The sequence below is a fragment of the Semicossyphus pulcher genome, unplaced genomic scaffold (assembly GCF_022749685.1).
Source record: "Semicossyphus pulcher isolate SPU_LCO1_2020_fin unplaced genomic scaffold, fSemPul1.0.p SCAF_18, whole genome shotgun sequence".
NCBI lineage: Eukaryota > Metazoa > Chordata > Actinopteri > Labriformes > Labridae > Semicossyphus > Semicossyphus pulcher.
Window position 1 is genome coordinate 3,295,758 of NW_027211691.1, and position 23,409 is coordinate 3,319,166.

The 23,409-nt window shown below is 43.5% G+C and overlaps 1 protein-coding gene across 1 annotated transcript in view; it reads left to right on the plus strand.

Annotated features, from left to right (window-relative positions):
- Window positions 1-18,992, plus strand: part of LOC138595814 (partitioning defective 3 homolog) — a 409,339-nt gene extending 390,347 nt beyond the window's left edge. The window contains exons 23-25 of the mRNA XM_069667257.1: window positions 1,437-1,557; window positions 11,039-11,163; window positions 15,198-18,992. Of these exons, the coding sequence (XP_069523358.1) occupies window positions 1,437-1,557; window positions 11,039-11,163; window positions 15,198-15,627 (676 nt within the window). The 3' untranslated portion in view covers window positions 15,628-18,992. The remainder of the gene's footprint in view (window positions 1-1,436; window positions 1,558-11,038; window positions 11,164-15,197) is intronic.
- The last annotated feature ends 4,417 nt before the right edge of the window (window positions 18,993-23,409 follow it).

The following is a 23,409-nucleotide window of genomic DNA, read 5'->3' on the forward strand; positions in this document are numbered from 1 at the left end:
AAACCCTCTTTATAAAGCTGATAAAGGCGTCATGTCTGTTTACTTGAAGGAGAACATTTGGGGGAATTCAACCTTTTCTTGAGCCTTTTAATCATGGCCATAGATTTGTACACATAGTTCTGATGTTTACAGGTTAAAATTGAATTTCTTTATTTAACCAACCTGATGCACATATGAAGGGAACATTGATTTTGTAATGAACAGTAATAGAAGGACTTCACATCAACCCACACCCTAAAAGCATAAGCTTACTCACACCCCAGCGAGCCACTTAATTGCCCACATCCACATAAAACGCTCCTCGTGTTCGCTCCTGAGCTCCCACGCACATAAAGCTATAGGAGTCAAATGGAGTATAACTAATACAATTGATTTTGATCAGGCAGTACAAATAACAGGATGACCGTGTCTCGCCGAGTGCTACTCCGGGGCATGCACCGAGATCCGCTCACCCTTTACGAGCTCCTATTTATTGTGCTTTTAATGACGCTTGATTGGCAGCATGTCCTAGTGCCCATTATCATCAGAAGGATGTGCTCATTCTAATCTGCAATTATCGCCATAATTGCACCCAGAATCCTTCGGGCCCAAATAAGCAATCACTTCCTCCGCTGTTGTGCCACCTGTAAGTGCTGCTCAGGAGGGCACACAATGACAGGGTGACAGGTCTGAGCCTACTTTGTTTCCTTCCCGTCTCTCACATGCTTTTGATTAACCTTTTTCACTCTGAGAAATCCCCTTGAACTCCCCTCCTAACTTTATCTCCCTTTCCTTCCCTCACCCTATCAATCCCATTCCCAGCATCCCCGAGCTCCCATCCCCACCCAGCACACATTCCTAACCTTTGGTCACTTTCATCCCTGTGGTATGCATAAATGCAGGCCTATTATCCGGCCGGTTGTCTCATCATAATTATGCGTTTTGTCATGTGCTGCCTCTGTAGCTGGTGATAAAAGGAGAGCCTGATTAAGCTGAGGGAAGGCTATTGATTCCTATTGACAGGCCCCTCAAAGCTCCCTAATGAAGGGGATGTAAATGAGGGTTTTCCACAGTGTTTAATGACTGCGTACCATAAAAGGACAATCCTCCTACAGTCTAAAAGGAACATGCTTCACTCACAATGGTGCTCGAGGGACACTTTCAGTTATGGAGACGTTCAGGAGTAAAGGCTGGAAGGAGGGAGAGATAGACGAAACACAAAGATGTCAGGTATGCAGACGGCTATCGTGACTGTCAGATCAAGGCACCCGCAACAGAATTTAGAGGGGTTTTACAGCGGTCAAGTGAATTATTCCAATATGAAAAAGCATCAGTTACAACATGCTAGCTAGAGTTATGATCCTGGTGTTATTTTTCTGAGTGTGGGCCTGCTGAGGAATTATCTCCGAGCATGCTATCTAGTTCCACCATCTCACCTCCTCTTTCTTTCTCTCCAGCAGTCAGATGGCTCCCAGTAACCACGACCGGATACAGCGGTTGAGGCACGAGTTCCAGCAGGCCAGGCAGGAGGACGACCTCGAGGACCATCGACACACCTACAGCTTAAACCAGTCCTGGGTGAGTGTCTGATAGGAGCTGCGCTCCATCAGAGTGACACTGAGCTGCACAGAGCCAGAAAACCATCCTCCAAAATACCTGACACTCAGAGCTCCTAGAGTGATTCCCCATGATGCACCACTGGACACTCAGATTATCTCCAAAGCCACTGGCTGCTTCATGGATTTCTTACACTCAAATAATTTTATCCCTAGAGAACTTGGTATGAATGTTCTTTCTTTAACTATCCAATAGTGTCATGTAGGGATGCACGATGTTATCGGCACGTTATCTGTGTCTGCAGATAATGGCTTGAAAATTACATTTTGGCATCGGCAGATATTTCTGCCGATATTAATTCTGTATAAGTGTTCGATGATTCCCTAAAAGAGTTTGACATAATGCTCGGCACGAGCGTGTGCACGTGCTTGCACAAAGTTATGAACAATATACAAATAAAGACTAAAATGTCGCAGAAACTCGAGTCAGTGAATAGAAGTTAAACAACTCCTAACTAGCTAACAGTTAGCTCAAATTGTCGTCATTTTACCGACTTAGCAACGCCAAACATCAAACAGAGAGTATCATAAACATCAGTGCAAAACTAACTTACATATTCATGGACGCACACACGATAAAACACTGATGTCTCCATCGTAGGTGCAGTAAACAAGTCCGGGCATGTCTCCGTTACTGCCATGTTTCGGGGGGGATGCTGCATTCAGGTGCACTCAGAAATGTGTGTGATCAGTCGTGTGACCTTTTGTACAGCTCTTCCATCAAGCGTGAAGAAGGGTGCAAGATGTCTGCGGTATGGTTTTTGCCACTACAATAAGAGTAGGCATGATATCAATTCCACTGCAGGAGAGGGGAAAAAAACATATAAACACACGCCTAATATATCGGTATCAAAATCGGCAGTCGGCAAAAAGGGTTGGAAAATATCGGCATATAATTTAATAGTGCCATAACCTTATATCAATCAAAGTTGGACAAACACTAAAAAATCAGTCTTTCAAGATTTTAATTTTGCTGCAAACAGAAAACACCTTTTGTTATCAACACATTTGAACCATTATAGTTTATTTCCAAGTGAATTTGTTGAAATAAAAGGTAAGATAAATATATAACAGTGAATTGTTTTCTTTCCAGTGAAAGTCTGGGATACAAAGTGAGAAAACATTGGGTATAAATAACTTTCCTGTCTGCCTGCACTCCGAGGAAAACACATTCTGTTATAAATATCTGCAGGCTGTAATTAGAGGCACACACGTCTGCAACTCGGGATTAACAAAAATAACAATATTACTTGTGAATTGAATAATAATTGATAAAACACAGTATGATGCCTGGCACAACATCAAGTTTCACTGGTTCCATGTTTTGCCTCAGTTGTCTCACACCGTCTTCCAATTGGACCGGCAACTTGTACGACTGCCAAGCTGTCTGACTCGTGTCGATAAAACTTCCGGCTTCAGTCCCAACTTCTGCCAAATTTCTTTGACTAATTTCTAATTTCCAGGTCTAACCTTTGCCCCAGAACTAATTTCTAATTAGTCATCTCTGTCTGTGCCGTTCCCGTCTTAGAAATATGACTCTCTTATTGCAGGAAGGAGAAGAAACGAAACATTCAGTGACAAGTGACTACTCAGGCAAAGTAAAGGGGACAGAAACTGAAGACAGTGAGTCACACTGTTCATTTTAATTTCCATTAGACTAAAGGGATTTTAAATTAAACTTTTTAAATTAAATATGAATTTTTTTAAGCCGTTCCCTTCTTCCATGATTGATCTGAACCAACAATGGGGATTTACTCTTTATAATTGGAAAAATGTAATCAAGTTAATTCCTTTGTTAATTCATTCAGAGTTGAACTCTTAGTCCTTCCTGCTGTGCCTGGAATATAAGAACAGAAACACTTCATAACAATACTTCATGTTTTCATAGTCGTATTATGATCTTAACATGTAGGCAGTCTGTTTGCTTTAATTCACAAATGCAAAACTTACTGCTCGACACTTTATTTAAAGTCATACATCCTTTTTCTTTTAACTATGACCAAACTATAATAGAGCAAGGCTCCAGCAGGGCGACAGAGGTTACATGTCCGTGCAGTGTAATGGCTCGAGACAGACTTTTCTGACCTTGTCATGGAAAGACAGATAATTGCAACACCGAGCAGAGCTATTTTCTCAATTATGGGTCAGACTTTCAGACCTTTAAAGTTAAAATATTTGGCAACCAATTTTCTGGATATTATCGGTGTCAGCTTGTCGATTCAATTGGTTTGGTCTGGAGCTGGGATGTTGCAGGGACACGCTGCTGTTCTTATTGTCTGAACGAGTTTGTGTTAGACATAACAGCATTCTTTCCACCGTGTTTTTTTCATACAGAGGAAGGCAGACTTTATTTACTCTGGATTTCCTTCAGTGTTAGTCTGATGGTTTAAAATCACTGGGCGCGGACGTCTCTCTCTTTCTCTCTCCACAGTCTCACTGTCAGAATGAGATGTTAACTGTTTGTTCAGCACTAAGCGCTCTCCGTCTCTCTCTCTCTGAGCCTCTGAGCTCCTAATTGCTTGTGATTGTTGACATTGTTGAGCGTACCCCCACTATTCCACTGGTAATAAGATATAGTGCCGGCCCCAGAGTATTGAAGTCTATTTTATTAGTCCTCTTTCATGTTATTTCAGTCCTGCGAACACAGATTCACAATGGCAGAGCTTGTTAGGAAATGATACAGGCATACCCATGTTATGTTTTGACACTGATTAGAGGAGCTCGAGGGAAATCATGTCGTGGTGTCAGACAAAGCAGAGTGGATATGGCTCTATTCAAAGCGGATGGGGCAAGTGTTTTAATGTGAAAATCAAGGGAAGACTGTGAAAGGAAAAGGACGTAAATACACGAGGTGGCCTTTTGATGTGTTGAGAAGAAAAAAGGCTTCAGAGAAATACACGCAGAGGCAGGGTCAGGAGGGGAAAATAAACCAGATGATTAAACTCCTGCAGTTTATTTAGACTGATTATTAAACAGAAAATGTTGTATTACTTTCAGAAATTGAACTTTTTGCATTATAATGTGTTTCAGCTCAGGTGGTGTTAGAGACGACAGAGTCGTAGAGGAGTTCTGACCTACACTGAAACAACTAGTGGATGTCTTTTGTTCTGCTATTTGTACAGAAATTGATTCTTTCCTTTTTAACAGGGATTTTGCTGAATTATGTGGACATGGATGAAAGTGAAACTATGACCTCCACTTTTTCTAAACATTCAGTGAACGTAACCAGAGTAAGGCCAAACGCTGTAAAAGGCAGTTAAATGCCCACCACATCAAAGCCCACAGAAGTGCTCTTTGATGCCCGTTTGTCCCTGAGTACTCAAGGTTGCCTCGTAATGGCTCCCACACTGATTTACAAGCCAGAACAGAAGCAGCCTCCAGCATCTCAAAGCATGACTCAGCTGAGGTTTGTAGCTCACAAAAACAAACACGGCCAGTTTGAACAAAATAATCTCACCTGCAGGTCGTCATGGATCCAATCGCGTGATCTATTTTAAGCACCTTTCTGACAGTCTGTTGAATTACTTGCAGGTCAGATGTCTCCTCTTTGAGTTGTTCCACAGTTCCATCATGGCTAACTGTCCAACTGTTGCTTACACACCGTAGAGAGCTTGTTGTTAAAGTTGTAATTTCGAAGATCTCAGTTTCGTTCTCTTTGGCGTCATCTGTGGAGATAAATGGTAATTGCAGGAGCACACTTCCCAGATATCCAGACAGTGTCGCATGTGTGACGTCCACGGTTTGCCTTCATCTGAGCGTCGAGTTTGTATCTTCTTCTTTTTGGAGTTGTGTCTGTCGTCATCGATCTTTTCTTTGTTTGTTCAGCCGTAGTAGCCAGATTCTTGTCCCATTCTTGTGAACGCGATTTATCAGGAATATTTGGAGGGAATCTCTTCTCACTGGGCAGAAACATCTTAGACTCTAGGTTGAACTGATTAGATTTTGGTTGCTAAAGGTCAAAGGTTAAGGTGAATGTGAAATGTTTTCGGTCTCAATATATTATAATTCTTGACACATTTTTACCCAATTGAACACTATTAAAGTAAAGTAAAGCAGGATAAAGTAATGATTGTTTACTCAAAAGGTCAAGGGTCAAATTTACCTTCCTGGAGAAACATTTTTTGGTCATTATTCCCGCCGCATTATTATGAATGTGATATCTTAGAATCGCCTGGAGGGAATATCCTCAAAATTGGCGCAAACATTGGAGCCAAGGGTAAACTGATTAGGTTAAAGGTCAAAGTCGCTCTGACCTTATGTCCATCCAATTCTCGTGGATGCTATATCTCAGCAAGGCCTGGAGGGAATTCTATTATACCTGGTTATATTTTAATTGTCTGATCCGTTCAAGAGAACGATGTCATCTGTGATGGATTATTGGACATTCTTCCCTCCCTCCGTCCCTCACCTACATGTTCGTCTTGTTGTCCTGAGGGGGGCCGCTCTCTGGTGTTACGCTCCTCCTGTCAATGATTGTGCAGCGACTTCCTGTTTAATGTTGGACCACTCATCCTGTTTTTAATTTATTCTTTTAAATATTTCCTGAACACAAACATAACCCCGTCCCGACCGCAGCCACACTGTCATTCTGTGGGGTTGGCAGAGGAACACAACCGCGAGGCAGTAATTCTAGATTTTGTTTGCTTCTTTATGTTCTCAGTAGAAGAACACAAAATAATGCTGCCTTTCTCTCTTGTTGTGAACTTTGAATAAACTTTACTGGAACTGTCGCTGGACAAAATAACCCGGGATCCGTGCTCGTGTTCAGTGTGAACTCCACGTTATGGTTGGTACCGTCTTCTATTGATTCCAAAAAAGCTTCTTTCTCACACTACCTGTTTAAAAACGACAGCTTCCTCTCTATTTAAAAATTCAGAGAGTAAGCATGTGGGCAGTGTGACATGTGAGGCTGCCTGTCTTGTCTCTGGGCTGTAAGATACTGAGCTCAGGTGCGTCCCCTGTGAACACCTGTGATGACAATGCTGAGGTCAGTCCTCGAACCCCTCCGACCTCCGCTTTAATGGAATAATGACCAGGACACGAGAAGCCCTGTCGATCATGAAGCCCCAAAGCCAACACACACAATTACAGCCGGCATGTTTTCCCTCCCTCCCTCCCTGCTGCACAGTGAGAGGGGATTTCCAGATGTTCATCATAAAGCTCCATGTATTTTCCAAAGAGTTGCCTTTTTCTCGCTCCCTCTCTGTCTGCGGCAATAAAATCAATTTGTGCTGTTGGGTCGGAGCACCAGTGAGCATGACCACACAGAGGAGTGTGAGCTCCATGCCGGTACCTTGGATCAAACACACCAACAGCAGCTTGTAAAGCCCTTATTTATGTGAATTCTTCTGATTTTATTATCGTATATCTCCTGCTACCAGGACACGTGTGTCTACAAGCATCTGTTGTGTTTATGCAAACTCGGGTTACTCTGAATCTGGCGCTTTCATGTTGGTGCAGCTAAATCTCTCCCGTGTGATCATGTGAGGTATAAGCCACTTTTAGACCCAGTCGCTCGTCTTCCAGGGGCTAAGGGTTAGAGTTAAGACTAGGTAGCTGCCATGAAAGTGTGTGGCCCGCAATCCAAGGAGTATGTATGTTAATCTTACTCACAGCCTGTAGACTGAGCAGTGCTTTATTTTGTATTGTAAATATCCGACTAAGCCGCTTTTACTCCAACCTAACAAGTTTAACTGAGACAACTTGCTTACATGTTTCAATATATTGCAATATACTGAATCATACCCCGTGTATCGTGATATGCATCCTATCCCCAGACAGAGCCCTAGCCAATTTCAGACCATTCTGCCGTCTGCATATTTCAGCTTCTCAATATTTCTGTTGCTATACGTGAAACACAACAGCCTCTGAACTGCTTCATGCTTAATATGGAGAATATTGACAAAGATTTGGATTGTGAAAAGGGCAGTAATGCCCAAAACAATATTGATCGGTTTAAAGAAGCACAAAAGAACTTGGAACGCTTTTAACGCCTTAGAAACATCCAGACTGTTCTCCAGCACTGGTACAGCGTTCAAACTAAGTGCAGAGATAGGTGTGGCTTTGTAAGTTTAAATCTGTTTTAAACCTTGTAAGAGATGTGAAACAGAGTTTGAACACAAGGTAAAGCAATTAATGCAAAACATCCACGAGTCTTTATGGAAGATATTTAATGAATGAAGGTTGTCCAAACCTGCATGTACTTGCAAAAAAGGACTCTAACTCACACATATTGTTCCAGAGTAAATATCTTGTAATAAAGCTTTTTATAGCCAAACCAGCCGACTGCTGTTTTCCAAAGTCTGACCTCACAAAACTTGTAGATCTGGACCCTAACAGACCTACAGCAGGGAAATCCTTTAGGCTCTCTCGATTATATCTGTGAGATTTTCAGCCAATGAGATGCATCTCTGAATCTTTATACAGTAGTACTACTACCTGTATCTCAGAAACCATATCTCTGTCACTGTTTTTTATTTCAATCACGTGGCTACTTGGATTGGATCGATCTTGTGTGGCGCTTCTTCTCAACCGTCCTAATGCTGAATGTCAAGGCTGCATGGATGAATTATAGATACTGACAATGATATGCACATAACAAGCATGGTTCGCTGGTCTCGTGATTTCAAATGCCATAAAAAAAGACCTGCAAATGTCTAAACAACATCACAAACATTGTTTTTGTGTGACTGTGATGTTTTATAGAGAACACGATGTTTTGGTGCTGTCACACATGTGCCTCATAAACGAGCATCTGCACAGATGTGATCAGCCTTCGCAGCCAGCGTTTTTATTACACTAAATTTATACCAAAACTGTGTTCACAGATAAGATCGAGAACACAGGGAGGAGAGGAGAACGATAACACTTCTTCTGTGCAGACTTCATATATTTCAACACTATTACCCCACACATTCATTCACACAGATATCTTAGAGATTCAAGCGTTTTACTCTGCAATGTGTGCGCGCTGTTGAGTCCTTAAATCATGTGGAGATAACCAAACCAACCACCCAACCAACCCTGGTCCAGAGGCCAGGGAATGGCAGACCACACTGCTTGCCCCCAGACGGGTACTCCACCCGGAGCTACACACCCCAGCAACCGCAAATGGACCAGGCTCGCTTATAATAAATTGCCGGAATTGGGTCGGGCGAGAACTTTAAGAGAGAATCATTATCCGACTGGGCTTTTGTCTTCTTTTTCTGCCTGCCCATTAGCGACTCAAATGTCTTCCACATGCGTGTTTGTGTACTGCACAGCTGCTCTCTTAAAACTGTTCCCTATGTGGTGAGCTACAAACATAGCATCATGAGGAGTGTGGGCGGCCGGGCCATATGTAAGCAGTGACCCATCGCAGCGACCTGCTTTGATATGTGAAAGGCCTGTGACCAGCTCTGAGCTGAGAAATATTACACCCTGGCTGTCCTGTTTTGAACTTCTAAAGCTAAACTCCTTCCCAGCTGCGGATTTCTGATAGCTGCAAATAATTTTCATAATTATGTCCCCTCTGGCTCACCGTCTGTGAATGCTCTAATGTTTAAACAGGTGTAGGATTATTTTCTACTCCCACCTTTGTCGGTGACACCGCCAAGGAAACACGGGAGAGATAAAAGCGTGCCGTATTGACATCATTTTTCACATTATTGGATAAAAACGAACAGGGACGTCTCTTTGATTCGATTTCAACAAATGTCATGTTTTATATGGCATTGTATTCCAGGCCTAACATGGAATAATCTGATTCTCCTTCCCTGGATAATGCCATTACTCTGACTGATTCTCTCTCCTGGCTATTTCTCATGCATTTCCCTCCGCATGGCGTCATCCACCTCAACGCTTCAGCTTTAAACTGAACTGTCAAGCACCTCCGGATTCCTCACCACTTCCTCTCAGATCACATTAAAAACTTTGAGTGTGCGTGACTAATTATTTTCTCACCACCGCATTCGGCCCCAGTAAAATAATTTCTCCTTTTCCCTCGCTGTTCATCCGATCTTCGCTCATGTGCTCTATACTTTCTGAGCCGGTGGAACGTGTTGTTACAGCAAAATCTGAAACATATGAGTGCTATTCACTTCGCCCACGTGAAATATGATGTTTTTAAGACTTGGACGGCTTGAGAAAGGACTTATTATTGACGCCGAGTGAAACGTAATTGCTCTGTTATTGCAGCTGTCCAAGTGAGGAGCGAAGCTGCCATTTCAAGAATACAGGGACAATCTTACTGACAGGCTTTCCATCTGCCAACACACACCTCAACCTTTATCAATCCATTCTATCATGTACTATTAGCCCTCACCTACTTCCTGCACCTACACATACATACAGAACATCTCTTTCCAAGCCACTAAATACTCTTTAGAGTTCAGTTTTCAAACTGACTGTAAAACTGTTAAAATGATTTATTTACTTTAGCAGAAATGTATGCACACTAACCATCCACACCTCCACCTGCCCGCCACATCAGCGTCCTAGCCTCATGAAAACTGACACTTGGTCAAGCCATGCTCGCAACACCTCCTCAGCTCGCCCGTGTTTAATTGGCTGTCATGTTCTTTCATCAGCCAGCTCGTTAGCAGTGTGCTGGTGTTGAGGGAGATGATATCTCCATGTCAACCCCGCCGATGATCAGACAACAAACACACATTCACACCCGTACAGGTTAGTGGTGTGTAGTAGAGTCAAAGCTGTGAGAGGCAGCATTGAGTGGTAATCAGTATTTTACGTCTTCAGCATACCTGTGCTGCCTACTTTGTTTAGACGACTGCTACGACCCTGCAACACTGGTGGAGAACGTTCATCCAAAAGAATATACTCATTTCAGAATTTGACCGTCCTTTCTTGAAAGCACTCTGTATCTATCTTACAAGTGTGCCTGATGGGCGTTCTTATTGGTCGTTTCATCTCTTTTTGAATAAGCTAGCAAAACTGAAACCAAGGAGGCTTTCTAAGTAACCCCAGTCTTTACTTTTAGCCCAAGATCGCACTGCTTTGTCCTTTAAATTCAGGCCCCTGCAGGTGAAAGAGAATGACTTTAGGGAGTTAAATCTGTCTTGCATCAGATCTGTTGTGGCTATAACGTTTGGAGGCCGCGTTCTCCGTTAACAGTGTCGGTAAGAACAGTTCAGTCGGGCATTCCCGGATCTGTAATTGAGAGAAAAGATCATATCTTGGTGAATTATTCCTTTAACGAGATTATCACAGGTGCATTATAGTGCCATTGTCATCATGGAATCACACCTACTAATTACCTGTTCCCTGAGGGTAGCTTTAAACACAGGAGGCTTCACACTGTCAAACACCTGCTGTGTTCAGGGGAAAATATTGTGTGTGTGTGTGTGTGTGTGTGTGTGTGTGTGTGTGTGTTGTGTAAGCATTGTTACCATCCTGGCTTTTGTTTCCTGTGACTATCTTGACTTGTGTTTTTTTGGTGTTTACAGGTGAGCAATGGGACAGAGGCACCGAGCGGCCGCCACTCGGTAACCGTAGAGACTCAGGCGCAGAAGCAGGAAGAGGACAGAGATGGTTTCCAGCAAGCACAGAGACAGTACAGCTCGCTGCCACGGTGAGACGTCCTCCTCGCGCTCCCCTCTCTGTGACTTATCACGTTCTTTCTGACATTTCTGACTTTTCATCCGTTTCTTTTCTTCATATTTGTGCCTTTATCCTTTTTTCTTCTACACTTTCTTTCTGTATCTCTTTGGCCACAAAGTCAGTCACCACTGTTAACTCATCTCCAGACATTTAAATGATTATTTTAATAAACTCTGAATGAAATCATTTAATGTGATCGTCGGAACTATATGACTGATACTGAACTTCATTAAGTCAGCGATGACCCTGAGGAAGGGCTGACTTTGTCATAGGCATCAAACCCTAGCTCCAACACTTCCCTTATAATGAATAACAGCTCCAATATCGTGTTTTTAAAAGGGATCTTCCCTCGGCAGAGTCTCAGAGTTCAGAGCTACAACTGCTGCTCTTCATCTCCTCCATCTCCGGGTTTCGATTCTTTTGCATATTAGTCAAAGAGATGCCAATAAAGCTTAACATAGCTAACATCTCGTGGCGTTGGGGGGAGAAGACTTTAGTATCTGTATTTGCATTTCCTGCCGTCGCTCTTTATGTGTATACCCGTGTCTCTCTCGATCCTCTGAAACTCTCTAATCGCACTAAAGTCAATGCAAATCGGAAAGCCAACCACTGCTGCTGGAAGAGTTCCACATCCTTACAGAGGAAGTCACAGAAGACACAAAGTCCATACTTTAAGGTTTAATGAAACCAATAGAATTTCCTCTCCCTCTTAACTTTCCCACATAACAAACAACCCAGTGTGAGCGTTATGAAGTGTACTTTATGTTCTAAAATGTTGAAAATGAAGTCGAAGTGAAGCCTGATGTATTTAAGTTTGGCTGCTTTGCCAGTTTAAACAAAGAGAAAGTGTGTGTGCGTGTGTGCGTGTGTGTGTGTGTGTGTGTGTGTGTGTGTGTGTGTGTGTGTGTGTGTGTGTGTGTGTGTGTGTGTGTGTGTGTGTGTGTGTGTGTGTGGTCTTTTCATTTTCTTGGCCAGAGTTTCTCCTCTCTCCTGTGATTTCAATCTCTCCCTGCACAAACACCAATCTCCTCTTCGTAGCGGTCTCTCTTGCTCGGCTCTCTCTGAACAGTCCCAGCCGGGTCGATTAAAACATGTTCCTGTCTATGGCTATGGATTTGCGGTCCACATGGACGCATAATCAATGTGGCCAGTATAAGCCAGACCAATCTATGCATTCCCTTCATAGGTGTTATCTTCTGGCATCTCATGTGATGTGACAGTTGCCTGCAGCCCTTCCTCCCCCCCTCAGTGAGCTCCTTCTCTTGGGAAAGTTTGTCTGGCCGACCTAAAAGCCAGGCGAGGACGCCCTTTGATATGCATTCCTTCCCATAATCTCATAGCGTCATTTAGCAAAGAGTCGCATGAGCTCAGGCTTGACGTTTGACCCCGGTTAAAGCTTTTCAGAGCTCGCGTCTCGCCACGGCTCCTCATTAAAGAGCTGAAATCTAACATCCCCAGATTAATAACCACAAGTCCCTCCAACTCTGACCACCTCTCTTCTGGATCCCCCTCCATCCTGTCCTCCTCTTCCAAAAACAGGAAGGTTGAGCAGTCAGCCATTCAGCCCAAAAAGGACATTCCTTCACAATAAAAAAAACAAAACCCTCCTTCCCAAAGAGCTTCCAGAAAAAAAGGCCATGCTAGCTGGTTATCTGATGACGGCCAGGCTTAGCTCGCTGTCTGGGATGTGAGGATTGGGAGAGCCCTAATGAAGGCTTGTTGTCGGAGCAGGATTAGCTGTGACAGGCAGTGGAGGGTGAGTGGGGCCGGGAGAGGAACGAGTGTGTTAGTAGGGCCGCTGATTAACCCGGAAAGAGACACACTCACACACAAACGCACACATGAATGCGGTCGAGATAAGGTTCTTAATGGTGGCCTGAGCGAGCTGCCAGAAGCTCTTCCAGCTACCCATGAAGCTCTTGAATTTCTTGGCCGTAACAACATTGTTCCACACTATAAAGAAAACATTATTCCAGGTTTGTAGATTATTTATTTGTACAAATAGCAGCGTTTGTTCCATTGCCCATCGCCTGCATGTCTTTCCCCCTAATCATTTTGTGTTTGGGCATGTGTGTTTGCGCTTTCTCCTCCTTCTCATAAACTGTGATTCTTCCCAGCTGTTTTAAGGAAACACACAGCAGCCACACATTTTTCGTGGAGCCAACTTCCTGGCTTTGTTTGTTATGTTCTGTCATTCTAAATTTACCCCACTCTTTGGCATGATGTACTTTCCCATCCCCTCCCTTTGTAAGTGTAACTAATCTACCCTGTGACATACTCTGGCGCAGGAACAGAGGTGATAAGAGAACGAGCTCCCCTCACACGTCTATCACGACTACATTCCTGTGGAACAACGTCTTTGAGACTTTCCCCCTGAATCGTCCTTCTTCTCTTATCTACTTTAAAAACTAAAAAGGTCATTCTGCAAACGTAGCTCGCTGCCTCCTGCAAAAGGCTTCCCGGGTTTCTAAACAAGCGGCTCCCTCGTGAGCGGCTCTGGCTGCTCTGTAAGCCGAGTCGGGGCGTGAATGCATGGCGGCTCGCCCAGACAGCAAACCCCAGATATGGAGCATGTGGTGGGGCTCTCTCTGCAGTCTGTCCCTACATCTGCCCCTCCGCCAATTACCCTCATACTTACACATGCTTTACATGCATGCATGCCTACACACACAAACACACATAAACACACAGAATGGAATATGTTTATTTGTGTTGCACATACACACGGCAGAAATGCAGACATATTTGCGCAGATTAAGTTTAGTAACTCGCATCACTCTGCTGCAGCTCCTCCCCTTCCCTCAGACACTGTGATCACAAGGACATCCATTAGTGATACTGAATTCATGGGATTCTCATTAGATGGCAACGAGGTATGTTAAATAAGAGAGTTGACCTAAATTGAAATTTGCAGATTGTGTTATTTGCTTGAAAAATTGCACTGCTTGAAATCAATACCTCTGTGATATTCAGTCACAAATTCAAGTGCTTTGAACATTAAAAAGCCTATTCTGTCTTTTGTTCCTCTCATCTTCTCTGGAATGAGTCTCAGGCCGATAAAACATGCAGGCGATTTGTCCTAAAAGCATGCCGGGCCCCCGTCTCCCTCCGCAGCCTTGTGCGCCATGAGCTCAAAAGCCTTTTAAGCACACAGCAGGTCAGCGAGGTGTAAATGGGACTTCTCTTAGCACCCCTGACACAAAAGACACTGTCACAGGTCTTCCATTGCACAGCAGCCTTAATGGATCCTAATAACAGAGGAGCAGGCTCAACACTTTAGCCAAAAACCTGGCAGTGTCCGATGGTAGCGGCTTTTCACAGCCAATTTCTGGAGGGGGGATCATGTGTGGCGGAAGGCATGAATGTGCATGTGTTTGTGTTTTGTACGAGACACCGTGCGTGTCCTGCATCTTGGGCTCGCCCTGTCAGCGTTGAGGCTGGCAGGTTGACTGAAGAAGAGTGGAGGGCGGATAACGCCGTGAGGCCTGCCATTACTGTGTCTGTGCTGTAAGTGCACCCGTCTGCATCTCCAGAAAGGAGTTAAACGCATAAAAGCAGCAATTTTTCTGAGGAAGGTTTTAACATTTGTGTTTGTTTACTATGTGGAACTAATAGTCCTGTGGGCGTTTCAGGCTTCCCCCGTTTGTTTCCTGTCTCTTTCATGTCTTGGTCTTTATGTTACAGGGTTCAGTGTAATCATGCACAACCTAGAACAGATCCCTCTTAGCTCCACTGATGTTGCTTTCAGTATTTTAAATGAATGCCACGACTGCATTTCCCTTTTAATCTAACAAAAATGTGAAATTGGACGCATTCTCTGTTGTAGTCCTATTTCTTTTGAAATCCTCTTCAATAGCGCTGACCCGGGGGCAGCTACAGAAAAAAGCAATCTCCTCCGAGCAGAGTTACTTGCTGTTATCCTTTTTTCTTTTTATGTCCGGGTGCTGTTTAAGTTGAGTCACTCAACACCACGATTGACCTCTTTACCTGTCTCTGTTTGCCCAGGCAACCCCGTAAGAACCCCAGCACGGCGTCGCAGGACTCATGGGACAAGGTGTACGCTCCAGCTGAGGGATTCCAGACATCCAAGGAGAACCCCCGCTACTCTGGTGGCCAGGGGTCACGCAACGGCTACCTGGGAACTTCCAGCTTCAACGCCCGTGTCCTCTTAGAGACTCAGGAGTTGCTGAGGCAGGAGCAGAGGCGCAGAGAGCAGGAGGCCAACAAGACCAGGCCACCTCCCGTGCAGGAAAACCCCGCAGGCAGCACCTACGACCACAATAGAAGCCACCCTCCGGCCCCGGGCCCTGCCCCAGTGCAAGCGCCACCCCAATCCAAGGGCCCCTATAGACAAGACGTACCCCCATCGCCTTCTCAGCTCGCCAAGCTCAGCAGGCATCCAGGTTCAGAGAAAGGGAGGCTGTTCTACTCCTGAGACAGCGACAAGGAACTGGACGATTACTTTTAAAGATGAGGACTGATTCTGAGGATCTTTCACAGGGAAAATACAATAAGGGCAGTTAGTCTGTTTTTTAATAAAAAGCTACGACACAAAGATTTTTATGGGACTGTTATAGAAAATGTTAATATTTAAAAAAAAAGATTTTTTAATGACATGAAACTTACTTTTTAGTTATCAAAAAGAAAATATTTGAGATGTTTTAATGACAGAATTGTGATCATCACTATGTGTTTAAGTGCCTGCTAGTCCATTGATTGTTTAGCTTTTGGAAGCACCCCCCACCCCCCCACCCCCCTCGTTTGGGCTCATTATCATTCAGCAGCTTCGACCGATCTATCTGATAGATTCAGTAGAGCAGACGTGACAGCAGAAGGCATCCAAGGTTTTGTACCACTTGGGCGCTGGTGGAGATCTCGCACCATGCTTTTGTTAATAAGGCGTATTTTTGCTTTCCCGGACCGAGCCAAATCTCCACCCTCAGGCCTAAGCACTACACTCTCACAGACTTAACTGACATCACAAGTGTAGTGCTGAGTGTGTGAGTTTATGACGGCTCGCAAAGGAGGTATTTGTCTGTGTGGTAATATCGTGTTCATACATTAAAGAAAACTACCAAAAGCCAGGAAAGTCATGAACATGTGCAAATCATCTGCAAAGATTTGACTTCAGATACGAATGTGCAAAAATAACCACAACAGGGATGTTGAAACAATGTGGCTGTTTGGTTCGAGTTTGGTTGGAAGTTAGGACAGCCATTTGTTATACAGTATGTCTCCAATTTTCCTTTGAACTATTATCAAGTTTTTTGGAAAAGGTGGAAAATATGCGGCATCAAAGAGGGGGTGCAATTGGTTGTTGAAAAGACGCCATCAGAGCCCTTTTGCACTTGGCATGGACGCGCCTTAAATTCTGTGCGGCTGGAGATTGGGCCTGCATGTTAATGTGAATGTGTTATTTGTGTGCACGGATGTGTAAGTGCTGGTAGGCATGTAAAGAGTGAGTGTGGGGGTAAAGCAGCTTGTGTGAACTTCGGAATCAGAGCTTGGAGTTTGGGCATGACCGATCACCCCCCCGGCCCCCAACACCCTTAAGTTTAGGGAAATATCCCTTTCGGTTTAAGACACAGAAGCTAAACCAGGGGGTGTAACCTCCTTCCAACCCCCTCTTGCATTCAGTATGATAATCCTGACTTCTCTCTGGTGGTTGCTTTATCTCCTGTTCTTCAATATGGAAAACAGCTTTAGATCTCCTTCATTCCTACCCTGTGCTGCCCACCCAGGGAATCCAGCAGTATAAACGGGGTCAGGTCCGGGTTATTAATTAATGTCCATCATTAAAAATGAATGCCCCCCCTCCGTGTGTGTATATGTTGTCATGTATGGTGAGAAGGAAGAAACAGCGACCTGGCAGGCGTGGCTCTGGCCCGGGCCTCGCCGTGAATGATTCGGCTGTAACCAAAGCCTGTTGGCCCCTAGGTGTCCGAGTTGTTCCTCACTGAATATTTCATCACGGTGGTTACATGGGAAACCACATTGGCTCTGCAGTGGGGTGGCCTCGGTGTGGGACTGCCTATCCATCGGCCCAATACAATGGAGCTGATTGTGTTTCTTTTCCTGATCATGTCCACTGGTGGCAAACCAGTCAGGAGCTTTTCTGCCTTTAGTCTTGTGAGGAAGTGCAGAAGTGAGGATTCCTTTTGGGTACAGTACAAGTTATGTTCAGGTTCATCGAAGTGTTAACGTTAAAGTTGATGGTTTGATAACCTTACCTTACCTTACCTTTTAGCGCCTGTTTTCTTCCTTCCATGTGCTGCGAAATGATTCGATTAGATTTATGCCAAAAAACTTGGTTAAGTTCATCCTGGTTTGGGTTCCCTGATTTCCCCTCTGGGGATTAATATAGAATTGTCTTATAAATCAAACTGACTGTTCACCTGGGATCACCATCGTCCCCAACCCCCCCGTTTGACTATATTAGTCTTTCTACTACTACTACTACTCACCTGACCTTCTGCTCTGTCACCTGACTGCGCACATGCTGGACGGCCAGAGCAGCTGCTCTGAGTGTGTAATATTGTCATGGATGCGTTAACATGCGAGTTAGTGGAAAGCAGGTGTGTCTAAAGGGTTCCTGGTGCATCTGTAAGAGAGGGCCGAGATTTCATGGGAGATACAAATAGACAGCGTGACTTCTGTTGGTACGAAGCGAATGAAATCAGCCTGGGTATGAAGAGGTTTATCTGTGTATCTTCGATTGATAACATTCAGATGGACTTGTGCCTCTAAACCTTAAAAAGAGTTCATGGTTCTTATAAGGCATGCAGCGGTCGAGGATGTTGATTGGAGGACACAGATTTAACTGGTCAAGCTGCCAAGGTCCTCACAAGTACATAAAAGTGTGTTCTCACAAATGCAAGGGTATGTAAAATACAGTGCTAGTGTGTTTGTTCAACTGCCAATGTTCCATTGTGTGTGTCTGTGTGTGTGTGTGTGTGTGTGTGTGTGTGTGTAGGTGGACATGTGTTTAAGTGTCTGTAAAGGCTGCCAGTGACTGGATGCTCCAATATGTCTATGAATATGTCTTGGCAGCCGTATGAACCACTTGGCTGCTGAGTGGGAGAAGAGCAGAGGAGTAGGAGGGAGAGGAGATGGGAGGCCTGACCTTGCAGATGATTCAGTCAATGGAGTAATCACAACTATTCCTCTGAGTCTGCACTACAAACAGGAGGTTACCAACAAGGCTGCGCTCGGTTTTGCCGTCTATTCGTCTTCTGCTCTTCATCTGTCTCCTTCATCTGTCAGTCAGTTTCACACAGAATCAGACTGGGTCTGGCTGGTATGGGAAGAAGTGGCTGCGTGTGTGCGTGTGTATGCATATGGTTGTGTGTGTGTGCTTGTGTGTGTCAGGCTTTTGTTGCTCTGACACAGCAACTGTTTTAACTGACGTTTCCATTATTTTACGAGTCTCATCATGAACTGGGGAGGGGTTCAAGTGCCTGCAATATGTAATAATGTTCTTTCTCATCATATGCAAATTTGATAATATCCCATAATGCACGTTTATTATTTGTGTTGTGTAATTATAGTGTGTGTGCGCCCCTGTGACATATGGATTCTTCCCATAAAGCTATTGTTTCGGGGGATTTTTTTATCCTTGGAGAAATGAGAAACATGTTGTTATTATTTCATTATGTTTTTATGACCATCCCTCATTGTGTTTTATTATCCACAATATGGTACTACAGTGGTGAAAAAATGACTAATATGTAAGCACAGTGCAATTTTCCTTTTTACAACGGTGTATCGTTAAGAACTGATTCTGCCCTTCTCTGTACATACTACATACACTTTTTTCAGTGAATAAATTGAGAGAAGTTCTCAGATTCTTGTAACAGTAATTTCCCTTGATTGTGCTGCTTTAACATTCATAAACCAATTTCCCACTTGGTAACACACCAGCCAAATATATGCAGTTGAAAGCAAGTGATAAATGTCCTTAGTGCAGTTTTGAGGATATTAAAAATGCGGATTTATGAATATAAAATGAAACACAGTTTGTTGAACTTTAGTTGAACTCAGAGGATGTTAAACAAAACTTCATCTGGTTGCCAGATCCTTCCGTATGTCTTCAGCAGCTAGATATAAACTCCTGCCAAATAGAAATCTGGCTTTTCTGAGCAGTTCCTCTCGTGACTGATGTTGAAAAAGGTTGAATAGTTAACGGCTACACAATAAAACCAGCGCAGAATGTGGCTCTCACATTTGAGGAAGTAGCAGTGATAAAACATGATCACAAACATATCCCTCCTGTCCGTTCATCTCTTTAATCTCCACGTGTGTTAGCTTACAGAAAAGGCTGGCTTGGAGGTTTCGCATTGAGCTGGCTTAACTTCTTATAACTTCCCGTGATAACTTTGATCTTGATAAAGACAATCGTCAAATTTAAGACGTTCAACTGTGACAGAAAGGCAGGTTTAACAATTTGTCAGCGTTGGCCGAGGATCACAGAGTTACTGCCGAATCTGTCTTCATCCTGAGGAGGAGAGAGGCCTTTGAAAGAATCCGTCTGGACAGAGTGGAAATAGAGGGTTAAAGACATACACTCGTCTGTATACGGCCTTTGTGGATAAGGATAAGATTAAGGTTAAGAGAAGAGGCGAAACATTCCTTTTAGCTTCAATATTACATTTGATTGGGTGCCAAATGTAGAGAAATATTCCTACATTTGGTCCGGTCTTCCTTTACAGTCAGATTATTTTAAAGGCCCTGAGCAGTGTCTCGCCTTTAGGATTGTTCACATGAAAAGAGCTTTTACTGTACCATGTGGCTGTAGTTATTTGTACACATCTATAGAATAATATGATTAAAGTGTATTACTTTTTTCATTATATGAAGATGATATTCTGGTTCTTCTTACAAAGATTTTCAGGACCCCTTTTAGAGTTTCGGTATCAGTGTTTAAAAGCTAGAAAGTCAACTTAACAAAGATTACTATAATGCCAACCCTCTCAGTCCCAAGGCTGCATTTTTACGACTAACCCTCAAATTCCACAGGATCCGTCTCCGACGCATTCCGTGTGTGCCGCGATCTCCGGAGTCGAACGCGCCCACTCTAGTCGATGCTCGTGTTTCCACAGCACGCGCCGCAGTCCGTCTCCAGCGCTTCCCAGAAGCGTCTCTCCGCTCTGCTCCGTCGAAAATACGCGCCGAGTCTATTTTTGAAGGAGGCCGCTTCAAGCACGCGTCAAGCTGAACAGAGCAGATCGTTCCAAACAGGAAGTCAGACAGAAAACAGCATACAACATCCGGTCATTTCAAAATAAAACACCATGTACAGACCGGTACAGACTCCATCTTGCGAATCCAGCTGCTTGGGCCAGAAGGCGCCGGACACAGATCATGTGGGATCGAGCGGTAACTCGTAAAATTTGTCCGCCTCCAAAAGTCTCTCAAAATTGTTACAAAATGCAATTACCGAACAGTAATCAAACTAATCAGTTACACCTATACCTGAGAGTTTAATATGAAAGTGATATGAACATCAAAACATCAAAAAATTTACCTACTCAAAGTAACTTTTACTCAGGTTGTGAGTAGAATCAAACCATGTCACTACATAAAAGTGGTCAATAGTCAAGTCCTTTAATTAGATCTCTTTATAAATCATCATTACCAGTATAAACCAGCATGAAACATTGGCGGACATTCGTTGACCCATTTTTCAATTGGGACACATCCAATCTTTGATGCCCACTTGTAGATTGGATTGTCATTATAACACACAAGGGAGTTGACAGGCAAGAATGACAGTTCATTGTGACTGTAAGGACCATGGCTATTGGCATGTAATAGACTGATTAGCTTGTAAGTAGGCCGAGATAAATAGTGGATGGGATGCTGGCAGTCCACTGGCACAGATAGGGTTAAATAGTGCAGGAAGCATCTGGTCCTCTCAATGTTAAAAATATACCATGTAGGACTATAGATACCACGTCTGGAGAAACATTAGCTTTTACAGTCGATAAAATGAGCATGCTGTAGCTGTATTTCCTATATGGAAGGGTAACAGTAACGTCATCACTGCTACAGCAACATAAATCCAGTGGACATATTCATTGAGGTAATGTGAAGCCATCAAAATACAATAGGTTTTATCCTAGCATGATACACTACGCAGCATGTAACCTAGTGGGTACTTGGCTGTATCGTCTTGCACCCTTAACACTTTGAAGCCTGAGGGAACAGTTAAGCTGTCTTTGGCCCCGCTCTGTCTGATCATTACTCACTCTGAAAGAGCTCCACTGACTCTTGAATATCCCCCTTTTGCATTCCCGCCATCATAATACTCCATAATGAAAACCTTCAGCGATCAACAGCAGGCTCTGTCACTCGGCCAGTTTGATTTCATCACTTCACTTTGTCCTCCTGACCCCTGCAGGCCAGACCAGTAGACCCCTGTGTTGGCAAGTGCAAGCGTGTTGATATGAGAAGCAGATGGTATTCGTGTGAAGCGCCAGTAGATAAAAATGCCTTGGGATTTGAGAGATCATATTTTTACCCTCTTTTCGGGCTGGCGAGGCCTAGTTAGAGTCACCTGTTTTGGGTTGAAGAACCTGCTCCTTCCTCTGATCCGTGATCTGCGGCCCCACTGGGATTTCAAAAGAGGAAGCCCACTATGTTGTAGGAAAAACTGTGATCATAAATCTTGCAGATATGCACAAGAAAAGCCAATTGTAGGGGAGCTGACACGAACACATGCACACACACACACACACCTGGGGGTCCTTCCCGAATGCTTTGGGCAACATCTGGTGAGTGCGTGTGTAGAGGAGAGACTGTGTGTGTAGAAGACAGAGTAGTGTGTGTGTCTGAGAGACAGAAAGCATCACAGATGAAGTGGCTTACTGAAAGACGACCAGATGAAGAACAAAGGGACTGACCTCCCTCTCAGTGTGAAACATTATAAATACCACCTGGAATCCGTGCACTTTGTGCAGCTCGTTATTGTGTGAAAGTGGTGAAAATGATTTTGGCAATAGGCCTACTGTCTGACCTTTAATAGCAGCCAGAGGTGTGGGTGTTGGACGAAGCCACCAGAGCAGAGCTTACTGAACACGTACTGTATACTTTTGCATTTTATGTCTCACATACTTTACAATACGGAAGAAATTGTTTTTTTTTTTCCTTTTCTGGAATTATCTGTTGATTTGTCTTACTTACAATTAAATGTACTTAACTCAGGCTGTTGAGGAACATTGATGACCCTGCTTGTTTTAATACAGAAACCAGCCAAACCAACACTGCAATACTATATATTTACTTCATAACATATGAAATATATAGAACATTTGAGTTCAGACAGGTCACTTTGACAAAAATAACACTTGTCCTGCAAAATACTTTAAACAAGTTGAGTGAAACTTAATATAAAAGTTCAGAAGTTGAAAGTAAAACACTCAACTGCTTCAACACACAGCTTTGTGCACCATTCTCACTGAAACAACAGCATTCAGAAATTCAAGGTGTTGTTTTATAAAACTGCACAGCAAAAGATTACAGACAGATAAGTAGTAGAGAATAGAAAAGGACTGTACTTATATAGCGCTTTTCTAGTCTTGCGACCACTCAAAGCTGCTTTTACACTGCATGTCACATTCACCCATTAACACACTGATGGCAGAGGCTGCTACAAAAAGTGCCCAACTGTCAGTCAGTCATCACATCCACACACCAGTGGCTAGCCCAAGGACACTGGGGATCGAACCTCCAACCTTCCAATTGAAAGAAAACCGACTCTACCACTGTCTCGTTAGCTTTTGGCTAAACTAGCTTGTTGCTAAACTCCAACTGTGATACACTTTTAAGAAAATTGGTGCTGACTGGCTGAAATTGCATCGCTTAGTCTTTTCTACGACTTTGAAGTTCAGATTCATGTTTATAGCAGGTCCAAAATATATTTGCTAACCCCATTTGTATTTTTCGTCGGCCCTGCTAGCTACATTCTGAAGGTTAAACAATATTTAGCTCGTCTTTAAATATGGACACTGCTGTTTACCAGTCTTATCTCCTGGACCATCAGGTCACTTCTTTATCATTGATTATCAATTTAATTATATTATTGTGTCATTATTTAAGACTGATTTGGCTAAAATTCAAGGCCAACTTTGCAACAACTAAGAAGTGACAGAACATACATATAACATGCTGACACCACATGAACATGAAGACCTTTCACATATAAAAAGGATAAAAAAAA